The 21,880-nt window shown below is 48.5% G+C and overlaps 1 protein-coding gene across 8 annotated transcripts in view; it reads left to right on the top strand.

The window, feature by feature from the left end:
- The window catches only part of ACSL6 (acyl-CoA synthetase long chain family member 6), a 104,081-nt gene that overhangs the window by 54,636 nt on the left and 27,565 nt on the right, over positions 1-21,880 (top strand). For 6 of the 8 annotated variants that reach the window (XM_042014505.1, XM_042014506.1, XM_042014501.1 and 3 more), the window contains 6 exons: positions 17,174-17,394; positions 18,987-19,101; positions 19,906-19,970; positions 20,374-20,475; positions 20,597-20,696; positions 21,385-21,563. In XM_042014505.1, coding sequence (XP_041870439.1) covers positions 17,200-17,394; positions 18,987-19,101; positions 19,906-19,970; positions 20,374-20,475; positions 20,597-20,696; positions 21,385-21,563 — 756 coding nt within the window. In that variant the 5' untranslated portion in view covers positions 17,174-17,199. Of the gene's footprint in view, positions 1-3,714; positions 3,850-17,173; positions 17,395-18,986; positions 19,102-19,905; positions 19,971-20,373; positions 20,476-20,596; positions 20,697-21,384; positions 21,564-21,880 lie in introns of those variants that run through there. The other 2 variants (XM_042014504.1, XM_042014509.1) reach the window with 2 other exon arrangements.

Genomic DNA, 21,880 nt, shown 5'->3' with positions numbered 1-21,880 from the left:
AACATCCCTGCTACTTAATGCTCTAAGGTGAGGGGCAGTTTGAGCAGATTTCTACAGAAGCAGAAGTCACCCACATCCTGGTTTGAAGCTCAAAGGGTTTTGTGGCTCCTGTTGCTTTGGCGGGGTGCTAGATGCTTAGCATCTCTGCACTCAGCCCCACCAGCCCTCAGCTTTCTGTTCTGCAGGGCACAGCTCACACAAATGCAGGAGGATCTGAAAACAGACTTGAACTGTTCTCTGTGCTTCCATGCCAAAAGATCTCAGAGCAAATCCCTGTTTATGGAGAACTGTGTGCTTTCTCTTGGCTGTGAGTCCAAAAAATGAGGTTGTCTTCCCATAAAGCCCTGTCCCCATCACTCTGCCCTGCAAATTACCTGGCAAAAAATCCTGGGGCAGGGGGAAAGCTTTTATTCAGTATGTTACTTAGAGTATGCTTACATCATTTTTCCCTTTAGGTAGGCAGTCCACGTCCAGCTTCCTCCCTTTTTTCTCCCTCACCTATCTCTGATGATTGTTTCAGAGAGTGAGTCCCTATACTGTACATATGTGTAATGAAAGCAAGACAAGAGAAAGGGAATTACTGCTCAGGGTATTTACAGAGGAAGTAAAAGGGTGTCATGGGTTGGCAAAGCATAGTCCTGGAAGTGCAAAGGGGTGCTTACAGCTTCCTCTGTGACCTGATAGAACCTATCAGCTGGCCAGTTTGAATATGGACAATTCTTTAAGCCACTTAAAGTTGTGACCGCCTCTGTGATCCACACTTAAGAATAGAAGCCCTGAGGCAGACTTTCTCTCTTGTTTCCGGTGCTGGGACAGGTGGCTCCGGGCCCCGTGCAGGGGCCAGTGGGCCCGGCCCAGGCCCTGCTCGGGCCACGGCCATCCTGGCCGATGGGCCCTGTTCCACCTGTGGAACCCCCCCACTGCCTTGCTGTGGGCAGCTGGAGTGGCTTGGCTCCCCCCCTTCTCCACTTCGATAAGCCACATTCCAGCTGCAAGACCGAGGTGAGATTAACCCTTTTAGTGCTGTGAAGAGCTGAAAACCTGAGGGAAGAGAAAGAGGAGATGCTTAAAACTGAAATTCTGTTGTGAAGCTATGATATGTCAGAGTACCCATTGTAATTTCATGAAGATATGGGGGGTGGAGTTTTCAACTCATGCTTGTGAGCAAAAGCATCTGTGCTGAGATAGGCAGATGCTGACGCAGCTGTAATCTCATGAGAAGTTTGGACAGGGAGAGATGGACCAGATGAGGACTTTTGCTCCAAATGGGAAAGGAGAAATTCCTAGAGATGCTCCTAGAGATAGTCCTAAAGATGAAGATGAGGAAGACCCTTTGCTCCCAGGGAAGGAGAAGGACCTCTGTTCTTAGAGATGAAATGCTCCCAGAGATGGGTGAAGAGAACTTTTGTTTCTGAACAGCTCAACCTTAAAATTGTACCCCAAAAACCTTCAAGAGTGGACCCTCGAAAGCAGTTGTGGGAAAAGCTGCAAGTCGGGGGAAGGGACTCACATGCGAGCAGAGAGACTCCTCTTCCTAAATGGACTGAACAAGGTTATTATGGAAGTGGTAAACAGACTGAACATCTTAAGGGTTGTCTTTTTACATTGTCAGTGGGAGAAGGGAGGAAGGTGGGGGGAGGAGAAGAGTTCTGAAGGTGTGGTATTTTTTTTTCTTCTTTTAGGTCTGTTAATATTATATTCTTTCAAGTTTGGTGGCTGCTTTGCGTTTCTCCTAATTCTTATCTCACAGAAGATAAACAGTAATGAGTATCTTGGACCAAACCACTACAAAGGGTCAGCCTCTACCATGAAACACATGTTTTACTGAGTCTCACCCCCTATGCTGAGGGTATATTGCCCATGGTGAGCTTCATGGTGGTAGGCAAGACCAGCCTTTACCCGCAGGAGCTTGAAAGAAGAGCTCCATAGCCCAGTATGTTGTTTTTAATCCGGTATTCATTTGAAATCAGTATTCCCACATCCCCTTTAGGGCATTGCATCAGGAACACAAATGTGCTGAGACTGTGGCTACCGGCACTGAAGCTCCCAGCCAGCCCAGGGCTGTTCACACACCTAAAATATTTTCCTGACTACAAAGTTTCTGTCAAGCTGTCACTCATAAAGAACAAAGGGGCAGGAATCTGAGTTGGTGAATATTGCTGAGGTCCCATTTAGCCAGCAGTGTGATGCTGATTTGCACCTGCAGACCACTCAGTCTAGTACTCCCTGCCCTACCCGGCAATTTGATGAATTAAGCCTGATTGCAGAACACCCCCCGTGTGACCCAAAGGAGTGATATTTGACAAGCTTGCCTGAAATCTCATTAAGTAGTCTCTTCATTCATGGAGAGACTACTCACTCAACACTCAATTAAGTGTTCTTTGAGAATTCTCCACTATGCACTCCAATATCACAAGTGGAATTTAGGACAGGTCAGACAAAAACTTTATTAACTAGGGTAATAGTGAATGTTCATAAAGCCTTTCTCCCTCTGCTCTCCCCTTTTCTGCCAAGCGGTTGTGGAGATCCAGCCAGGAAAAAAGGGACTTGAGGAAAACAATAATTTCAGTGTTAATAAAGCCAGATATCCAGCCTCTGGAAGGACAGACCCCTCAAATGCCTTCCTAACAGCAAGAGTCCTAAGCAGGAATTGAACAGTAAATAATGACCAGTAAATAAGGTGATGATAGGGAGCAAGGGCTCCCAGGGGCCCAGGGGTGGCACACCCGTGTTATCTTTGCTCAGGAGTGGGGAGGTGGAAGCTGCCAGACACTGTTGGCTTTCAGTTGAAAGGAATGTTCTTGTAGTTAAGAATATATCTCGTTCAGATCTCTCAAATGTAAATGTTAGTAATTTACCATGACAAATGAATTTCAAAGTTCTGGTCTTGTTATTTTCAGTGTAAATTAACAAAACCTGGTTTGGGCTGAAATACCAGGGTGTTGGGTTTTTTCTTGTAATATATATAGCAGTATAAGGATGATGTTGGCAATAGTTACTCTGTTACTATTTTATTGATTCAGGTGATTTGTATTTATTCTACTTGACCATCACAGAATGTTTTGAGTTGGAAGGGACCTTTAAGCTCACGCAGTTCCAGTCCCTCTGCCATCAGCTGGGACACCTTCCACTAGACCAGGCTGCTCCAAGCCCCGTCCAACCTGGCCTTGGACATCCAGGGGTGGGGCATCCCCAGCTTCTCAGGACAGCCTGCTCCAGTGTCTCACCACCCTCACACAGAAGAATTTCTTCCCAGTATCTAATGTAACCCTGCTCTCTGTCAGTGTGAAGCCGTTACCCTTTGTCCTGTCACCATCTGCCTATTTAAATGTCTGCCCATATCCGACGTCTGAAGTTTCTAGTTCAGCAGACCAGAACTGGTGGCACAGACTTTCTCAGGGTCAGAAACTTTCTTTTATTATGACTTTTCCCAAAGGAAAAAAAAAAGCTGTTTCTAATTTTAAACTGTGCATTTGCAGGTAGGCTTTACAGTTTTGCACCCAAAAGCCTTGCTTTGAGCCTGTAATCATCCAGTATGACAGGGATGTGCGAAAATACTGCAATATTCAGGAGCAGAGGGGGTGGGGTTTTCTTCTCTGGAAGGTGGCTCTCACGGGCAGGATGTGGAACCTCAAGGGTTACAGCGGGCATCGCTGCTGCTGCTGCTGCTGCGCTAATACAGCCTAAGCCGATATTAGCCAAGCTTAACTTCTTTCAGCCGTTTGCAGATGGGAGGGGGAGGGACGCCCTGGAGTCAGCAGTTCTGTACGGGGACTGGGAAGGCAGAGCCCCAGCTATGAGCTGACCGGGCACCGGGGGCACCGGAGGGACTGGGGTGACCGGCGGATGGTGAGTCCAGGCAGGGGTTTCATTATTATTATTGCAGTGCGTGTGAGGAGCCCGGGGGAAATCCGAGCAGGATCCAGGAGCTGCGCCCGGGCAAGGCTCGGGTGGGTCTGGGAGGACCTGGGAGGCTCCAGGCGGGACACCCATCCCGGGGGACTCCGGGCGGGTCCCGGGGGTCCGCAAGCTCCACTGCAGCCGGGCTCCGGGATGCCGAGCAAAGCAAAGTCGCAAAAAGCAGGGCTGCGGGAGAGCTGCTGTGCAGAGGGACCCCGGTGCTGCTGGGGGTGGGTGGGCTCGTTCTGCAGGGGGCGATGCGAGAGAGCTCGTGGCGGCCGTGGGACAGGGGTCACTGGCACGTGGCTTTGGTAGTTTCCTGTTGCTGCGGGTGTTTCCAACAGCCTTAATAGGGGGAAAAGCTCCTGCCTAGCTCTGGCTGGAGTTTCCAGCACTGGAGACAGCAGCTCCTTAGGTCCCGCGTGGGCTGCAGGGCTCCAGAGTGCGGAGTGACAGCCTTGGTAGCTGGGGACCACCCCAGGCACCCCTGGGATCAGTGGTGAGGGCAGCTCTACCAGCACCCAGCCACGTGTGGGGGCAAAGTCACTGTGATGCAGAGATGAAGCCTGGCGTCTGGGTTCTTCCCTGGAGGGCTCTGCCCCTTTGAGTTCATTGCCCCAAACTCTTGACCCTACATATTGGGTCTTGTTTCCCACAGCAGGAGCTCTGTGGAGCCCAGCATGCTCGTTTAGTTGTGGTTGACCTTGAATCCTGTGTTGAGTTCTGGGCCCCTCACTCCAAGAAAGACATTGAGGTGCTGGAGTGAGTCTAGAGAAGGGCAATGGAGCTGAGGAAGGGTCTGGAGCACAAGACTGATGAGGAGGAGCTGAGGAAGCTGGGGGAGCTCAGCCCGAAGAAAAGGAGGCTCAGAAGGAACCTTACCGCTCCGCAAAGGAGGTTGAAGCTAGGTGGGGAGGTTGGTCTCCTCCCAAGTAGAGGAACAAGATGAAGTGACCTCAAGATGGGCCAGGGGAAGTTTAGGTTGGATATTAAGAACAATTTCTTCACCAGAAGAATTTTTCAGCTCTGGAAGAGGCTGCCCATGACAATGGTGGAGTTGCTATCTGTGAAGGGATTTAACAAACGTGGAGATATGGCACTTTGGGACATGGTTTAGTGGCAAGCCTGGCAGTGCTGGGGGAATGGTTAGACTCAATAATCTTAGAAGGCTTTTCCAACCTAAATGACTCTGTGACAGCCTGCTGGTTTCTAGGCTTTCTGTGTCTCAACTTTCAGCCATCCAGACTTCAGTGTAGTCTCTTTGCAATGTATGTCTCTGCCTGAGGGATGTGCCGGTGCTGGTGACAAAGCTTGCTTTTGCCAAAGCTATGCAGTAGTGGTAGGTTGCAAGCATTTAGTGTACTGTGTGATGTTGTTCCTAATTCCATGCTGTGCATTCACACCTTCCTCAAGCATGAAACCATGAGCATGCTCCATCCACATGGGAAGAGCCTGCTGCTGTGTTGGGTGTGAGAGCTCATGGGGGTGCACCCTGGTGTCAGGGACAGAACATGAAAACCTTATCTGTAGCCATGAAATCCCCTGTCTGGACAATAGTGTGGTTTCTTGCTTGCTGTGTTGTGATGTTACGTGCATGTTGCTGGTGCATCCCATCCTTTGGCATGCTGGGGACAGAAACGGTTGGGGATGTGAAGAAAATGGGAAGATAATGCTTTCAGTAGTTTCAGAGACCCTCCTGGAAGGTGCGGGGTCCCTGCCTGCTCCTGGAGGGGTACTGTGTGGTGGGTCAGGCATGGTCCCAGGTACAGCTGCAGAGGTGGCTGTGCGCATTGTGGGGCCTCCTTGGAAAACTTTCTGCACCCAGGCAGTGAGAGTGTCCCTAATGCCATGGCCCTTTCTGCAGTAATCACTCTGGTTTTACTGATCTCATGCAAGAGAGAAACGTCAAGTTGTGTTCCTTTAAAAGCATGGTGATACTCTCGTGCACAGATGAGATTATTTTGAGAAGCTCTGGCTGTTTGCAGGCAGTGTGTTTCAGTTCTGACCGGAGGCTACTGGCACAGGGCGCAGGCAGGCAGAGGGCATGGCAGGAGCCAGCAGGTCTGTGCAGTGGGCAAGGCTGCTGCATCATGCTGCTCCTGCCCCAACTGCTGTCCCTGCTCCTGTCCCCCACTTGCAGTGGGAGGGGGGAGTTGCTTTCCTTTGGGTTTTTGGCACATGGCCTGCCTCTTTATTTTCTTGCCCCTTACTGCAAGGTTGACAAATAAGCTTTGAACAGCTTTCAAAGCTGCCTTCAGTTTCTGGTTTGTTTTGGGATAAAACCTGGAGCAGATTCAGGCAGTAACATTCTGTGTGCACAGGGTCTGGATAAAACTCTCTCCACATGTACTTTACTTTTGGGATCCCCTCACTCCTTCCCATCTGTGCAGACAGGGTCCTTCAGAAAAGCACTACAACTACAGGGCCAGGTTGGATGGAGCTGTGAGCAATCTGACCTAGTGAGGGGCATCTCTGCCCCTTGTATGTGGGATGGTTGGATGATCTTCCATGTCCCTTCCAACCCATGCCATTTGTGATTCCATGGACTTGCAAGGCACTTTCTTGGTAATTAACCTGGTCTAATTATGGTCAGCTTACTCTAAGAGAGGGATACAACTGCATTTGTTATAGTTAGTGACACTACTGTTACTTTTTTGTGAGCTCCCATTTTCGATGTCATTTTCTCGTTTCAGTTTCCAGTGTGACAGTTGTAACACTGTCCTCATGGGCATGTGTTTGACACAGAGCTGGCAGAGCCTTTAATTCCTCTCCTTTTTCGTATGGTTTTGCTTTAAATGCAGTAAGTATTGGAGCTCTTCAAGCTGTAAGATTGGCATAAAGAAAAATGCTCCTTCTAATAGTAAAGGTAGTGTTTAGCTATGATATGGCCCAAGCTGTGAGGTCTCTCTCTACATCTGCAGCAGAAGATGAAAATCTGTGGTGTGATAATGCACAGGCAGCATCCTGAGACAGCAACAGGCCAGATTTCCAGGATCTTCGTGGCTGGAGGCAATGCCAGCTGCAGTCTGGCCTACTTAGCCCTGCTGTGAACACTTGCTACATAACTGTTGATATTGCAGAAGGCAACACAAAATTGAAGTTTGACCAAGTGTTTTGGTCCAGTCTGAGCTGTCAGAGAGACAATGCTAGCACCTGGCTTGGAAGTGGTATTAAAAACATTCCTGTTCTCCCCTATCCTCTACAGGACTAACTCCGGGTATGCCACTGTGTCATGTCTTAAGCATTATGGAAGTTTTTCTCTTACAAGGTTGTTTAGTTTTCTGTGTCACTTTGGATGAAGCATTCCCATGCTTGCCTGAATGCAATTGGCTGGCAGGATCCTCAGAGTGTTATTCAGAAACCACTTAATTCTGGTACTGCTGCCAAAAGAAATGGCAGCAGTGAACCCAGAAAGGTTTGCAGCTGGATCAGTACCCCTGGACTGGTGCACAAATACCTGTGCTGGTGCCTGGGGAAGGCAGGGTAGGTGTGGGAGTGATGGAAGGGGCAGATGGTCAGGAGGACTCCTTGCCCTGGCAGGCCTGGAATACAGTGGGGCATCCCAGCCTGTGTGGGCTCCACCGAGTTGTGCTCTAACTGTGGGTCAGGGAGTCGTGCAGGGAGGACATTACCCTACCCTGGGACCAGGATGCCATCTGATCATGCCAGGTGGGGATTTGCTTGTAAACTAACCACTTTTTCTGATACTATAGCAGGACAGTTAGTTCTGTGCCAACAGCCATGTGCCCCAGTGTGGGCATACGGCGAGGGGGACCCTCATGCCCCTGTCCAGCAGTGTTGTCGGTTGGGGTCATCCATCCCACTCTGCCAGAAGCCAGCAGGAATTAGATCTGTGCAGTTTGTGCATGCAGCAGGAGAGCAACCAGGGCCAGGACTGTCCCTTCAACCATCCCTGTATCACTGTGACCAGTCTCACACAGTAACCCTCCAGATGCAGCCAAGGGCAGGGTGTGAATGGTCATGGAGAGCTGGGAACTGGCAGCGCAGGGATTTGCCTACATGTGTGTCCTTGTCTGGCAGTGACCTGATGTGGGGACAGCAAAACCAGCCCTCAACAGCCAGGGCAATGCATGCTTGTGGACCAGCTTCTTCCCTGCCTAGCATTTCACCCAAAATCTCCTTGCCTCCACCCAGCCATGGGCTAGGGGCTTTGTAGAGTGAGATGGCCACAGAGGGCCTGGCTATGGCATGTTCATGTGGAGAAAATGAGCCGGACAGTGAGCTGAGGAGGGGAGTACACCCCACGTGGGTGCATTGAAGGGTAAGTCCCCATGTGGTCCCTGCACCTCTGCACTGCCCAGCACTGACACTGCTGCAGAGCCTTCAGGTGACTGGGGTTCTTAGCTGGACCAGGGCCTCTACAGACAGTACTAAGGTTTATTTAAATCCAATATTTAAAGGTGAACATAAAAACTTTCCCTGGGAACAAGCCATCAAGCTCTTTGCAAAGCACCTTCACATCTCTGCTCTGCCAAGCCAGCTGTCAGGGGTTCAGCTAGCTCCCTTCTCCCTCTCCATTCAGTGCTTCTCTTTGTACTCTGCCCCAGATAACTATTTTTAAGCCATTCTTTAAGCTGTTTGTTTGCTGCCTGACACAGAGTATTCAGGAATTATATATTATATGGGACAATCAACCATCAATGTCACTAAAAAGTAAAAAAAGCCCAAACCCAACCCAACAAATGTCATTCTTCACAGGAACTGAAGCTTACAACTGCTCATGGGTACTTCTGGGAAGGGTGCAGCTTTGCAGGTGTTCTGTGAGCAGTGTCCAGAACGGAGCCTCAGCCGTGGCAAAAGCAGCCCCGCGATGCAGTGTCAGGATCCAGTTACGTGTGACAATGCCAGCAGCACATGGCACTTCAACATGAGCCCCAGCAAACATGTGCAGGGTTCACTGCCACCTGCAAGCTTTGCTGTAAGGCTGAGGGGCAAATTCTCTCCTGCTTTAATCACCTCAATTCGATGTTCCTGTGGACTATGCTGCCTGTGAGCCAGGCAAGCAGACAGGGAGGGATCAGGCTCTGGTTTCCCCAGATGGAACTTTGCAGCCCCTGTGCTGATTTTGGCACAGTTATGTGAGCAGGCTCCAGAGAGCTGAAGACAAAAAGCCAGAAAACCCCACAAATTTGGGGGTTTGATTTTCCTTCTGGCTGGGTTCTGTTTTAGCTTGGAGGAATGGACTGAGCCCACTTGGTGTGAGCACACAGAAGCTACACTGACATAAGGGGAACAAGATGAATATGATGAGGGGGATAGTGTACAAAAATATCCTGGGTAGGTTTTCCCATCTGAACTCCATCCTCTGCAACCACAGGCTGTGGTTTTTAGCCTGGTCAATGACACCTCGTGACTCTGGCTCATGCTGGTGCTGGGTAACATTTTAAGAATGTTAGCAGTTGGAGGAGCTTTTTTGTTACTGTGCCTTAGGCAACTGATAGACTTCAGAGACAGCAGAGCTATTGAGCTTTTCCCTTTTGGGAGGAAACTTAAAATGCTTGCATAGGCTTCCTTATGCTTTGTTATCCAGAGAAGTGGCAGATTTGGACCAGATTCCCAGTCATGGCTTTTCCATATGTGTGAGTCATGGTGGCTTCCAAGGGCTGCTGCACCGCTCTGCTCACGGGTGCAAAAGGTATTTTTAGGTTGGTCCACATGTTTGAGCTGTGCTGAGTGGGTGAGAAGGTGTGGGATGGTGGATGAAGCTTTCCACGAGGATTTGGTATCAGTGGATGAAGAGGGACCTGATGCAGAGGGATGAGGATGAGTTGATGTTCTGTGCATGGCTCTGAGCAAGGGGCATTTCCAGACAGCTGGGGACTGGATTTTGCTCTCTGAAAGATCTCAAATGTCTAAAGTAAGATCTCCACACAGCACTGAATTATTTATTGAATAATTTTTCTTGGCAAGGGACTGATATGCTGTAGATATTTTAGATACTTTAAATACTTCTATTTACATGTGATTACTGGGCTCTTTCAGGACATTGAGCTCCTTGTTAGCATTTTTCCCTTTTTAGTGGATGCTTGCAAAGATCTTGTGTTTTGCAAATGCATTTCCCAACTGGGCAGAGCAGGAGGGAGCAGAGGCCAGTGCTGCTCCTCTGGTTGCTTGGAGATTCCCAGCCTTTGTCTCTGCCTTTGGGATTGGGATTGTCAGGAAGCTGGATGGGAGCTGGAGGGTCAGCAAAGCCCCTGAGCCCAGTGCTGTGATCTGCCACTAGCTCCGTCCCCAGGAACCATGGGGAATTGTGGTGCCATGGTCACACCCAGGCTGTTAATGCACCAACTATTTAGTCAGAGTTTTTTAAGGAGTGAGATGACTACAGTAATGCTAGGGGCACATGGTTATTATGCAATTAGTGCTGTTAACCATCAGTCACTCAGAGTAAGGGGAAATTCTACTTTTTATTTATATTTTATATATATGCACATGCACACACAAGCATTTACATCCACGCATGCAGATATATAATTGTATGTGTGTATATACCGTATATAAATGGGACCCAGTACTTTAGCAGCCTTTTCTCTGAGACATTTTTTTCTGTCCTGAGTGACACTTCCTGTCTCTCCTAAAAAAATAATACACCACTTGGCCAAGTTTATACCACAGCCCCAACCACATGCTGATGCTGAACTGGTCTCTTTCATCCATCCCTGTGCTCTCCCCACTCACTCACTCACTCACCAGAGGTCACAGGAAAGCAAGGCTGGCCTCCTTGCCATGAAGTTTATTTGCCTTATTTTTCTCCTGCAGATCCAAGGCCTGACCTGGATGCAAAGCCTTTCTCCATTGAGGATAACTGCCTTGCTGAGTGGGTGGGAGGGCACTGAGAGAGGGTGAATGGGGAGGCAGTTGGCATTGCTGCAGCCCCATGTCTGCTCCCACACCCCAGGCCCTGAGTTCAGGGTGCACTGAGCCCCCAGCTGGCTCTGCTGGCACAAAAGCAATTTGAGCTAAAGAGGCTTATGTACCACTGAAACCCTGTTCTTTAATAGTCTTGTTGGCAAAAGGCCAGTTTCACAGATTGAATGGGTCTGATTCTCAAAGGAAAGGGAGAAGGATATTCTTCGTTAGTAAAAATAAAAATATAAAAGTTACAAACTGCTTTTATAACATTTCTTGATCATGGGGTGCTTCTCCAGTGCCTGCTCCCTGGAGAAGTGCTACAGCCTCGCAGTCACTGTGTGCCTTTCCTCCCTTGTTTGCTATCTGTCGCCTCTCACCCTCTCTTATGTTGCCTGAGCACTGGCATAATAATCTAAAAAAAGCAATTTTATCTCTAAACCAGTTCCTTTTTTCCCTCCTCTTTTTTTTCCCCTTCCCAATTACAACTCATTGAGTTATAGTGTAACCATAGTCAATGAGGCCAAATGCCTTGGCTTTGAGTCCTTGATTATTATTTGACCCTGCAAAGAATTGTGTGATCTAAGTAAAACACAGTAATTGTGGTCGTGCACGGGGAGGCAATTATTTTGCTCAGTGGGTAAAATTAAGCACCTGTAAGAGTTCCGTTTGGTCTGGTTTTGGTAGTTAGGGGGCATTTTTTAAATGGAAAACACAGTTTTTATGAAAATGCACTGTCCCTAAAATCAAAGCAGCAATACATCATGTGGAGGCTGTGGGAGTTGGCTTAGGGTGATGTGTCTGAAGGTGAGAGACATTAAATGAGGAAAAGGGCTATAGTGAGATAGGTCACTTCACAGGAGCAAAAGCAGGTATGGTTTCAGAAAGTTTTAAGTAGTATTAGCCTTGGCTTGATCAATAATCCTAGTAATTGCTGAATCCCAGGTGTGGCTGATTACCCCTTGCAGAGTACAGAGGGTCCCTGTACATGCATCCAAGTATGTGTGGTGGGTCAGGGCTGTGGGGTCACCCCTGCCCAGGCTGCTCTGGAGGGATGCAGGACAAGCAGTGAAATGTTTTGGGTCACTGTTGTGGTGATGTGTTTATACCACAATTGCAGGTGTGGGACAGAAGCTGTTAGGAGTCCTGCAAAACTATGTGAGCTGAGTATTGCTTGTCTCCTGCTTCATTTTGGGGCTGCTTACTGGATTTCCACACAGTGAATCTTTCATAGTTTCAGATACTTCTGGTGTTCCTATTTTCCCCTTTATGTTTATCACACCCTTTACTCTTTCCCAGGCAGTTTACAAGCTTGAAGACTGCCTGGCTTCCTGTCTCACAGCAGGGAATTGTTCTGTAAGGTTTTCAGTATCTCTCTGTAATGCCAACAAATACATAATGGCATTTTCTCTCTGTAATTAACACTGGCTTCACCCTGCTGTAAAGCATGGCATTACCATTTCCCTAAACACTGTAGTGTAGAACCATTAAAACAGAGAATAAATTGACCTGATCTTAAACTTGTTGAAAATAGAAAGGTGGCCAAGTGCCATGAGTTTTCCAAATTTTCCCGTGTAAGTACAACGAGTGAGAAAAAAATCTGCAGGTTTGGATGAAACTGGATATTGCATTTGTGGCTGAGGCACAACACAGTCTGTGGTGGGAGACCTCATTAGATCACTTGTTCCCGTAAAATCTAGAGAAATGTGAACCCAGCCTGCTGCAGAGTGGTCAGTGTCCCCCTTCCTCACCTGAGCCCAACCCCAACCCACAGTGGCCTCAGGATTAGAACTGAAGGCTCATCCAGCTTCTCATCCTCTGTGTCCACACAGAGAAACTTGTGGAGTCGCAGAGCAGAGACTGACTTGGAATCAGCTCTCTGGTTTTAATTACAGCAGTGATTAGGAATTCACAGCCTGTGTCAGCTGTCTCAGCTGTCACAGCTCCTGGTGTCCCAGGAGCTCCCTGGCCAAGCTGGAGAAGGTCAGAAGTACCTGAGCTGCATTTAATGGCAGAGGCTCCTCCCAGGGTTGATGTCCCACTGCATGCCTACACGGAGTTTGGAGAAAAAGGAAAAATAATAATGTTTATACTCCGCAAGCAATACACAACATCCCCAAATGCCTCTGACTGCATGGCTGTGGCAGCCTCTGTGCATGTTTGCATAAAGATGTTAATTATTGCAACAGCTTTCGTTTAAATGAACAAATGGTTTCCAGTGATGCAATCTGACTAACAGCTTTATGTGTCCCTGCGAATGCTGACGTTCCCTTTCCCCATGGTAAATGGAGACTCTCTTGTACTGTTATAGTCATAATTTGAGTGCCATTTGTGATTTGAATCCCTATTGCAAAGTCCCCTGAACCCTCTGCACAGAGCACAAAGCATGTTTTTCTTCTGCACAGGAAGGTGAGGGAGAGTGCTCCAAGTTTTGCTGGATACTTCTTTGTGCAAATCTTCTGTCACTGACCACATTTCAGGAAAACAACTATAAATCTCAGGATCTGAGCTCTGCAGAACTGAACATGAGAAAAGAGTTCAAAAAGCTTATAGTGTTTCACTGGAGTGAAATCCCTGTACATCTGCCTCTCTGGATTGATATATTTCAGATCCTGTAAATTCTGTTTCCTCAGTGAAATGAGTGAGCAGCCAGTGCCGTGCCCAAGGACACGGATCCGTGGTGATTGCCAGCTGACAGAATATTCCAGCTTGCTCTGAGAGAAGCGGAGGGTGTGCGGGCTCTGAGCCATTGCATGTCACTGGCTCTGCTTCATAGTTCCCCACTGCAAACAGTTAAGTCTCTCAGACGTATTGAACAGCTGCTTATTTGATTTTGGTTTTGTGCTATGAAGTCTAATGTAAATAGCCTTTTTTGAGGCTTGAACAAAGGGTAATGGGACACTTTGCCCATTTTCCAGGATAAAATGAATCACCTGCTTCTTCCCCATCCCACTGTGAATGCAGGGGGGCAGGAGGATACGGATGTCCCAATAGGAGTTGTTCTTCCCAAGCAGGCACTGATGGAATGGTAGGAAGAATGTGATTGTGTGGCTGCACAGGACCAGTAAAATTTTGATTGCATTAGGCATACACCAGTAGTCTGAGGCTGTTAGCACACTGGCTTATGTCACTGAACTCCGTTGACTGGAGTTACAGAATCACTTCCAGCAGAAAAAAATGAAAACTAAATCACACAAGAGAGCCGTTTGTTACCAAAATAATTAATTAAGCCCTGTTGCAGGGGTGATTGCTGTGAGCACAGGCTGGTGGCTGACCTGGAGCCCAGTGTCACTGCTGGCTGCCCAGAGGCTGCAGGAGTCCTGCTCAGCCCAGACCCTGGCTGGGAAGTTCGCCTGTGCCAGGCACCCCCAGCTCTCATCCATGGCTGTGCTCTCTTGGCACCTCTCCAGCACTTCTTCCTTCCTCAAAACCACTTTTTTCTGTCCTTCCCTGCATATTTGTTTCTCTTTTCTTTGCCATGGGAATATTTTAGAAATCCAGTGATGCGAAGTGCTGTTTGGAATAAATGTCAGTGTTTCCATGTGCCACATACATGGGTGCTATGCTCTGCTTGCTGGCACCCAGGGCCGCTTGCTTGTGGGGAACATGCACTGCAGCAGTGTGCAACAGAAGTGGGGCCAAGAAGTAGCAGAAATGGGCCACAAAGGTAACAGAAATGTGGAGAAAGGGTGTGGAGAACATCCTGCTGCTGATCCTGGGCCCAAGGTGACAGCAGCAGCTGGTTGCTGTGCACTCTGGGGTGCAACGCTGCCTTCCTGATGGGTAACCCAGCCCAACTGTGCTGGGTTTAAATTGCTATTATTTATTTTCCTGAGCACATGAGAAATGTACTCCCAGCGCATGTGACCATGAGGTGCTCACCTGCTTGTCTTGACTCGTCAGAGGAGGCTGTGATCCAGGCACTCCTGACCCCTCTTTCTGTAGGTATAGGGAGGGAGTGAGGCAGTTCTCCCTGATCATCCCAAACACACCTGGGCCCCTATCCTGGCCACCATCCCAGGGCAGGTTGGCTGCTCCAAGCAGATCAAGTATGGATTCATCATGAATCCCTTTGGGATGCAAAACCCAGGATTAACTGTTGCAAAAGGCAAGTTTTGTGAACTCTGCAGTGCCAAAATTGAATGTGAACAGAAATTGCAGCCCTGACTCTCATGATCCTTCTGTTGATGCTATGAGCTCTAGATGTCTGTGGATGCCCTCCACCCAGACAGATGTAATGGCCTGGTCCCACTTCCCCCCAGGCAATCCCTGCAGCTGAGCAGGACAGAAGCATGTGGCTGTAGCCAGGCATCCCCCCATGACAGTGCTGTTCCCACAGGCGCCTTCCCAGCTTTCCACTTTCAACTTAACTGCACGGATGGATACAAAACAGCACTTCCAGGCTGCTGTTGAGGGAGTAATTCTCAAGATTTCAGTGTAACTAGCAAACTGGGTGGCTGCTTTTGGTGGGACAGGCTGTTTCTGGGAGCAGACAGTCTTAATTGGGACTTGCTGAAATGCTTTTTGCACAAATAGGCAATTTATCAGCAAATGAATAGCGCCCTCGGTAAGCTCTCCCAGTTTTTGTAGTAAAAGTGTGTTTGTCAGGCTGCTTTTCATAGTCCGGTGTCAAGAAATATTTAGGGGAGAAACCAGTACTCTTGTCTCAGTTCATAGAATCAATGTATCCCAGAATGGTTTGGTTTGAAAGGGACCCTAAAGCCCATTCAGTTCCAACTGCTCTGCCATGTCTAGGGACTCCTTCCATATACCAGGTTCCTCCAAGCTCTGTCCATCCTGTCCTTGAACACTTCCAGGGATGGGGCATCCACAGCTTCTCTGGGCAACCTGTGCTAGTGCCTCACCACCCTCACAGTTCATGCTAACATCATTGCAGTTGCACAGTCAGTATTTTATCACATGTAGGGATTTCTGAAAAAACACTCAAATCTCAGGAGAAAATTGTCTTCTGTGTGGGTATTTCCCAGTATCCTCATCTGGATGTCTTTATTGGAGGGATTCAACCACTCTTGAAGAGGCTGGTCATGGTCCCAGAAGGTTTGCACAGTTGGGTGTTCTCTGGGAGCAGAGGTGACTGTGGGATGCTGGGCCAGCATCAGGGACCATGGGGCAGAGGGATGTTTGGGCCAGAGCCCTCAGGAGGGAGATGGATGACTCTGAACATGGGCTCGGTGTTGCTGTCCCCTCGCTGTTGTCCTCACCATTTCGTAACCCAAAAGTGAGTGAGGTTAATTGTTTGTTATGTTGGTTTTTTCTTGTGCAAACTTACAAACCTCCTCCAGAGCCTCATGTGAGGGGTGCACCTCTGTTCACCGCCTGGCCTGTGCCAGTCCCAATGCTCACTTGGCACAAACACAGGAGAAGGCTACTAGAGGGTAGTCCTGACCTTCAGGACTTCAGGATAGTGCAGCCCAGACACTGTTCCCAGGAGGAAAAAAGCTGGTTTGTGTTAGTGGTGCTGTTGTGTGGGAAGTCCTGGCCCCCTCATGGAAGTGAAGCCATGTAGCTCGACAAGCTGGAGCGAGGCCAGAGGGCAAGAGGGAAGGGGCTGCCTGGTTTCATGTGGCTGAAAAACTCTTTTAAGACCTTGACTCTTGTAAAGTCATAAAGAGAGCTGTGGGAAACCTTAACTGTTTGGATTCCCCTGGGCAGCACCTTCTTGGCTCATCTCTCAGAGGGCTGGCTGATACTGGAGACTCCCCAGTGGGGAGTTGATATGGGGCCATCACTGTAAACAGGAGTTCTTTAAAATGTTCCTTGTGTACTCAACACCCAAACATGAGTCCCCTGAGGACATCCTGATCTCTCACTCTGGAGCAGCAAGCCACCTGCCTGGCTCCTTCTCTCTGGTGGCTGTGTCTGTATGTGCAAAAGGGAAAAGCAAGGCAACCTGCTGTGGCAGAGTCTAGATCGATGCCTGATCCACAGTGTGACCTTGCCTTTCCCAGGAGAAGCTCCCGCTCTGTGAGCCCAGCACAACCAGACTGTCTGTGCAGTCCTGCTCAGGGAAGGTAGAGAAAGCTTCTTGCAGCCCTGAGGGGTTGTAGCTGGATCCCAGAGCTTGTCCCAGCATAACTCACTCCAGATAACTGCAGCTGCATTACCTCCTGGTACATTGGTACTTGGTTGTCCTTAGGGAGTGAGCTGTCTGCTCCTGCTCACTCTGCTATGGATGCTTCCTCCTTTCTTCTATCTCTTCCACAGATGCTGTTTTCCTCAGTTAGGGTGGCTATTGGCAGGCAGCCCCACAGCTCAGCAGAGCAGGGTGTCTGTGATGGCTGATGAGGCAAAGCACGTTCTCCCCTTCCCAGCGACCTGTGCTGCCCCTACCCATCCGCAGACTGACCTCCTCTGACTTGACCCATCCTTCTGGCTCTTGCAGAGTTTGCCGTTTCGCTGGTGGAGAAGATGCAGGCTCAGGAAATCCTGCGGAGTCTGCGGCTCCCTGAGTTCGATGACCTCAGCCAGTTCTTCCGCAACCTACCAGCCACAGCTCTGGTGGGCATTGGTGCCTTTGCGGCTGTTGTTGCCTACTGGTTTGCCAGCCGGCCCAGGGCCGTGAAGCCGCCCTGCGACCTGCGCATGCAGTCGGAGGAAGTCGAGGTGAGGCCAGGGCAACCCCGGCTGGCTTTCCCTGAGATTTGCATGCCTGGAAGTCATAGAATGGTTTGGGTTGGAAGGGCCCTTAAAGATCATCTCATTCCAACCTCCTGCCATTGGCATCAGACCAGGCTGCTCCAAGCCCCATCCAGCCTGGCCTTTAACACTTTCAGGGATGGGGCAGCCACAGCTTCTCTGGGCACCCTGTGCCAGGGCCTCACCACCCTCACAGGGGAGAATTTCTTCCTAATATCTATTTTAAACCTACTTTATTTCAGTGTGATGCCACTACTTCTTGTTCTGCCACTATGTGCCCTTGTAAAAAGTATGCCTCCTTCATTAAGGTCTCCCCAGACCCTTCTCTTCAGGCTGAACAACCCCAACTCTCTCAGCATTTCCTCATAGCGTAGGTGTCCCATCCCTCTAATCACCTTCATGGTCTGCTCTGGACTCGTTTCTACAGACCTATGTCCACAGGGGATGCCAGGAAGGCTTTTTTGTTGTTGTTGTTTCAGTAGTTCCCCAACCTCATCCTGAAATCAGCCATGTAGTGCACTGTGCCAGGGATCATTTCACCCCTTAATTCACCGTTTTCTGTAAACTGAAAAACTAGAATACAGCATGTTAATTTATTCTCTTAGATTTTCAGTAAAATTTTGGTCTTGGCTTTGTAACCATCCGTGGCCAAAGATTAGAGGCACTGCCATTGCATGGGAGAAACAACTGAAAGGCAACAGCTGGTGAGACCAGATCATCTGGCACTCTTCATGTGTGCCCATTGCTGAGTTTGGTGCTGCAAACTTGGTAACAGTAAAGAAAAGTAAACCTGAATCCATGCTTAGAGGCTAAGGAGTTATTACTTTTTATGCTTGTAAAAGACTTTAAAGTTTAATGATGCAGCTCTGTTTTAAAGAATAGAAATATTTCTGAAAATTGTCTCTACTTATTTTAATATCTGAAAGCAGGAGGAGAATTTTTAAAGCCTTTTGTGATGTTCCCTCTAAGACGTTATTGTCTTTAATTCCAACAGCTTTTTAAAAGGGTGGGAGGAATTTACAGTTTTTCACTGTGGTTAGGGAACCTTTAATTAGACTTTTTTCTGGCTCCCAGTGCAGTCCTAGTTTGGTCATTCTCACCCTGGCTGCCAACTCCTAAAACACCTCTACCGAGCTCATGCACTGTGGGCTGGCCTCTGCCTTAGTCTGTCCTTCATGTTGGCCTGGATGTCCTTGTGGAGGTGCTCATGGTGCTAGTCCTGGAAACCTGTGGAGCGCACAGCAGTTGCTTCCCCCAGCACATCTCCACTCCATTACTTCCAGATCCACAATTCCTTATTAAATTCCCTTGGGAAATATCAATGATCTCCTGTGACAGTGAGCTGAGACAAGTGCTCCTCTATGAGCAGAGGGTTCTCCTGAGGTGCTGAGGTAAATGTCCCTCCTCTCACATCCCTTTGGGTCTTGGGGCAGGTGGTGGTCACAGAGGTCTTGCTGGAATTTGGGGAGTGTGCTGCTTTATGGTGGGGCTTTCCCCATCTCCCACCCCTCGAGCAGTACTGATGGCCGTGTCACCTTGTGTCACCTTGTCTCATGCAGGGCCTGGCTGGGGCGCGCCGCTCGGTGATTGGGGACAGCCCGCAGCTGCTGACACACTACTACGATGATGCCAGGACCATGTATGAGGTCTTCAGGAGGGGATTCAGCATCTCTGGTGAGAGCACGGTGGTGAGGAGGCCTAGGAGCAGAAGCTGGGAGAGGTGGGGGACCAAGCCATGCAGATGACCTAATCCCATGGTCAATGGAATCATCACATAGCTCTCATACACTTGAGAGACATCACTTTCTGCTCCAAAAAGCCATGATGACTCTTCCCTGCTCTATCATAACTATTTCTGTGTCTGCTGTTTATGGTGTCCTGCCTCATTGGATACAACAATGTCATGGTCAGATTATTATTTTTGGTACCATAAAAAACCCCAGTGGAACTGCAGATATTCTGCCCCACAAGACAGGGGTAAATAAAGAACTCGGTAGGTGTATGGAGGAATGGATTTCTGCAAATAGGTACCATTAGTACATTATTCAAACTTTTCAAATTTTCATCCAGTCACACACTGCTGCGTGTTGTTTTACCCTCCTCCAGAGTAGGCTGGGCTAAATACAGTAGTTTTTACCTTTTTTAATCAAAAGGCAGCACAAGTAGTGGGAGCTAGTGTTTGGGATGAGGGCCCTCATCAAACACTAATGCTCATGTGACCTTTGGAGAAGCCTTTTAAAGAGGCTGTTTGGGGCAAATTGCTGCTATCAGTGGGGAGGATTGAAGCCTTTTTGGGGGATCCTAGCATTTAGTCTCCCATCAGATGCACTTGTGTGTGTAATTTGCTGGGGATTGCTGTAAGAACCAGCCCAATAACTATGGATTTACTCCTGGAGGGCTCCCCCACATTGTAGCCCCACATGTAAAAACTCCTGGCACTGCCCCCTGTAACTCACCATCTCTGCTTGTGTCTTTCAGAGAACGGCCCCTGCCTGGGGTTCAGGAAGCCCAAGCAGCCCTACCAGTGGCTGTCCTACAAGGAGGTGAGCTGGAGGTGACACCTGCTGTGCATCCTCTTCCCCTGCCCAACACAAGAAGGGGTGTTGGGGTGCCTGCACGTTAGACCAGGAGGTTGCTCATGCACCATGTGATGCTTCCCAGTGTCCCCACCTGGGCACATCCAGGTGTTACATGGGTGTGTTGGCTTTCACAGGCTGGCTCCATGCCATGAGTCCACTCCTAAAAGCAGCACCGAGGCTCTCTGGAGCCATGGGGCATTGCCAACTACATCAGTTGCTAGTCAGCTAATGATGGTTCATGATAACATAAAAATTGGACTTCTAGATAGGAAATACAATAATTTGAGAGCCTCCCTCTAAGCTTTGCCTGATTTGGTATTGTTTATTTTCCTCTTTTTTCATGTATTTTTTCCTCCCCAAATTCCAGGTGGCTGAAAGAGCAGAAGCTCTGGGTTCGGGCCTTTTGCAGCAGGGCTGCAAGCCATCCACAAAACAGTTCATTGGTGTCTTCGCTCAAAACCGTCCAGAGGTGAGATTTTAAGTCCAGCTTGATATCGTAGTAATAATGTTCCTGACCTGTCAGCTTGTTCTCAAGTTATATCTGCTCCCATGGCCCCTTTTCACCTTTGCGCTTCCATGTCCTCCTGCAGTGGATCATCTCTGAGCTGGCTTGCTACACCTACTCCATGGTGGTGGTTCCCCTGTATGACACCTTAGGTCCTGGAGCCATTCGGTACATTGTCAACACAGGTAAAATCAAAACTGATGTGATCTTCCCAGAAATCAGTTTTGTTGCTCAGAATGGTTCATTTTCTGCTTCTAAAAAACAGATGATCATAGAATTCTAGAATGGTTTGGGTTGGAAGGGACCTTAAAGCTCATCTGATTCCAACTTTTCTTCATTGGCAGGGACACCTTTCACTAGACCAGGTTGCTCCAAGGCCCATCCAACCTGGCCTTGAACACTTCCAGGGATGGGGCATTGTGATTATACTTGAGTGTCTTGAATTCACTTAGAGAAGTTCCTGAGGAGCTGGGTGTCCCTGTGCTGGGTCAGGGTTCCCTCTGTTGCATTTTCCACATACCCAGACACGCATAACCTTGGATAGGGGTTGCTCTGGATGCGGGAATTACTCCACGGCCACCCACTCCTGTGTTGCTTGATATTTTGCCTCCTCAATCTTTTAATCCATGTGGGGACCAATTTTAATATTTTGAACTGAATCCCAGAATAATGTCAGCTACCACTTTGGCATTGATTTAGGTTAGCTAAGGTTGCAATTTTTTCTCATTTTTCAAGAGAGGCATGTTTTATATGCTGGGATTTCTGGTGTAGCCTGGAGTGACTATCAGAAGTGATATAGTGTTAGCTATGAGCCACAGTCTTGCATTAAAAAACATTTACTGCAAACAGCTTGTTTGGCTGCTTTTCTTTCAGCTGACATTTCCACGGTCATTTGTGACAAGCCTGAAAAAGCCAGGATACTCCTTGACCATGTGGAGAGGAGAGAAACACCAGGCCTGAGCTCCATCATCCTGATGGACCCATTTGAGAAGGAGCTGATGGAGAGAGGGAAGCGCTGTGGGGTTCACATCCAGACCATGCAGGAGGTGGAGGTGAGTTTGCTCTCCCTCTCCTTTTACTATTTTTTGTAATATCTGTAAAAAGACAGTACAATGTACAGGGACTTGTGAATTGTGTGCCAGATTCAGTGTTTGGAGAGCACAAAAGAGCAGCTTGTGGCTGATAATACTGATGCTTGGTGCACTTGCCTCTTGATGTTATTCATTGTAGATAGCAGAGCCAACAGTTCCGTTCTTTATCCTCAAATGTGCTGTCAGCTGCTATTTAAGCATGGGAAGGGGGTTGTTATTTGAGACACTGTCCTCCTACACATAAGCCTACAGCCTCACACTTGTTTGAAACACCCTGG

Source organism: Corvus kubaryi, unplaced genomic scaffold, assembly GCF_017639235.1.
Source record: "Corvus kubaryi isolate FWS band 111438036 unplaced genomic scaffold, C.kubaryi_AGA036_p1.0 split2-37374, whole genome shotgun sequence".
Lineage (NCBI taxonomy): Eukaryota > Metazoa > Chordata > Aves > Passeriformes > Corvidae > Corvus > Corvus kubaryi.
Note: the sequence above shows the minus strand (reverse complement) of the source record. Positions and strands in the feature narration are given on the sequence as shown.